At 39.5% G+C, this 2,500-nt stretch overlaps 1 protein-coding gene across 1 annotated transcript in view; it reads left to right on the plus strand.

Annotated features, from left to right (window-relative positions):
* The window catches only part of ankrd13c (ankyrin repeat domain 13C), a 25,904-nt gene that overhangs the window by 15,221 nt on the left and 8,183 nt on the right, over positions 1–2,500 (plus strand). Inside the window, exons 7-8 of the mRNA XM_079857827.1 lie at positions 172–316; positions 1,419–1,550. Of these exons, the coding sequence (XP_079713953.1) occupies positions 172–316; positions 1,419–1,550 (277 nt within the window). The remainder of the gene's footprint in view (positions 1–171; positions 317–1,418; positions 1,551–2,500) is intronic.

Consider the following 2,500-nt stretch of genomic DNA (forward strand, 5'->3'; position numbering starts at 1 on the left):
TTAGTGATCGTTAGTTTGACAGGAAACACTCACTAGTTTCTGTCACGTTCACTCCGGGAAAGACCAGGGAATGATAGTGAAGTAGCTTTGGAGAGTGTGTTGACGTGTTTGTGTTGTGTAATGATCAGAAATGTGAGTCTGTGTGTGTTTGTGTGTGTGTGTGTGCTGTAGTTTGGACACTACACTGATCGATTTCACGGATATGAAGTGTCAGCGAGGAGACCTGAGCTTCATCTTCTGTGGAGACGCCGCTCCCTCCGAGTCCTTCGTGGTTCTAGACAACGAGCAGAAGGTGTACCAGCGGATTCATCACGAGGTTCGTCCTTCACGACTGCGCTGTGTGACGTGTGTAACGATGCCCTCATGTCACTGAAGGGGTTTATTCTGAGATAACACGCACACACACACACACACACACACACACCTGAAGGGGTTTATTCTGAGATAACATACACACACACACACCTCTGAAGGGGGTTTATTCTGAGATAACACACACACACACACACACACACACACACACACACACACACACACACACACACACACACACACACCTCTGAAGGGGGTTTATTCTGAGATAACACACACACACACACACACCTGAAGTGGGTTTATTCTGAGATAACACGCGCACACACACACACACACACACACACACACACACACACACCTGAAGGGGGTTTATTCTGAGATACACACACACACACACACACACACACACACACACACCTGAAGGGGGTTTATTCTGAGATAACACACACACACACACCTGAAGGGGGTTTATTCTGAGATGGCACACACACACACACACCTGAAGGGGTTTATTCTGAGATAACACACACACACACACACACACACACACACCTGAAGGGGTTTATTCTGAGATAACACACACACACACACACACACACACACACCTGAAGGGGTTTATTCTGAGATAACACACACACACACACACACACACACACACCTGAAGGGGTTTATTCTGAGATAACACACACACACACACACACACACACACACCTGAAGGGGTTTATTCTGAGATAACACACACACACACACACACACACACACACACCTGAAGGGGTTTATTCTGAGATAACAACCGGCTGGATGTACATTATTACGGCTTTTCCACATTAGTAAATAATTAGACACGAAATATTTTATTAGGTCTATAAACGCAAAGCTTTCGCGGAGAGAGCAGTTTCAGGAAGAGGAGGAGATGCTGGATGACAGGATTTTGTTTGAAAAAGAAATTAATGTATGAAATCCATATATATATATCTTTATTTGGCTAGTAGAAGTTCTGAACGGCCGGTAACTTATAAATTTAGTAGCCAAATTGGCCGGTGAGTGATAAAGTTAATTTGAAACCCTGGTTACACCCTAGTAACGTGTGTGTGATGTTTCAGGAGTCTGAGATGGAGACGGAGGAGGAAGTGGACATCCTCATGAGCAGCGACATTTACTCCGCAACGCTTTCCACCAAATCCATCACTTTCTCCCGCGCGCAGACCGGCTGGCTCTTCCGAGAGGACAAAACGGTCAGTGTCATCAATACCCAAGTATGAATATATATATATATATGATGTGTGATGTAGTTAAAGTCGGAATGAAGAGGAAGTTGCACTTGTCTTTTCTTCGCTATTGTGACGTACACTACCGTTCAAACGTTTGGGATCTGTGAGATTTTTTAATGTTTCTGAAAGAGTCTCTTCTGCTCACCAAGGCTGCATTTATTTAATCTGAAATACAACAACAAAACAGTAATATTGTTAAATATTATGACAATTTAAAAGAACTGTTTTCTATGTGAATATATAGTAAAGTGTAATTTATTCCTGTGATCAAAGCTGAATGTTCAGCATCATTACTCCAGTCTTCAGTGTCACATGATCCTCCAGAAATCACTCTAATATGAGGATTTGATGATCAAGAAACATTTGATTATTATCAGTGTTGAAAAAAATATTTTTTCAGGATTCTTTGATGAATAGAAAGTTCAAAAGAACAGCATTTATTTGAAATAGAATCTTTTGTAACATTATAAATGTCTCTACTGGCACTTTTGATCAATTTAATGCATCCTTGATGAATAAAACTATTAATTTCTTATATTTCTTTCCCAAAAAAAGAAAGAAAAAAATTCTTACTGACCCCAAACTTTTGAACGGTAGTGTTTAATGTTACAAAAGCTTTAGATTTCACATAAATGCTGTTCTTTTGAACTTTTTATTCATCAAAGTTCTGTTTTCAACACTGATAATAAGCATAAATGTTTCTTGATCATCAAATCCTCATATTAGAGTGATTTCTGAAGGATCATGTGACACTGAAGACTGGAGTAATGATGCTGAACATTCAGCTTTGATCACAGGAATAAATTACACTTTACTATATATTCACATAGAAAACAGATGATTTACATTATAATAATATTTCACAATATTACTTTATTTTTGATCACATAAATGCAGTCTTGTTGAGCAGAAGA

Source organism: Squalius cephalus (assembly GCF_949319135.1).
Source record: "Squalius cephalus genome assembly, chromosome: 22".
In the NCBI taxonomy this organism is placed as follows: Eukaryota; Metazoa; Chordata; class Actinopteri; order Cypriniformes; family Leuciscidae; genus Squalius; species Squalius cephalus.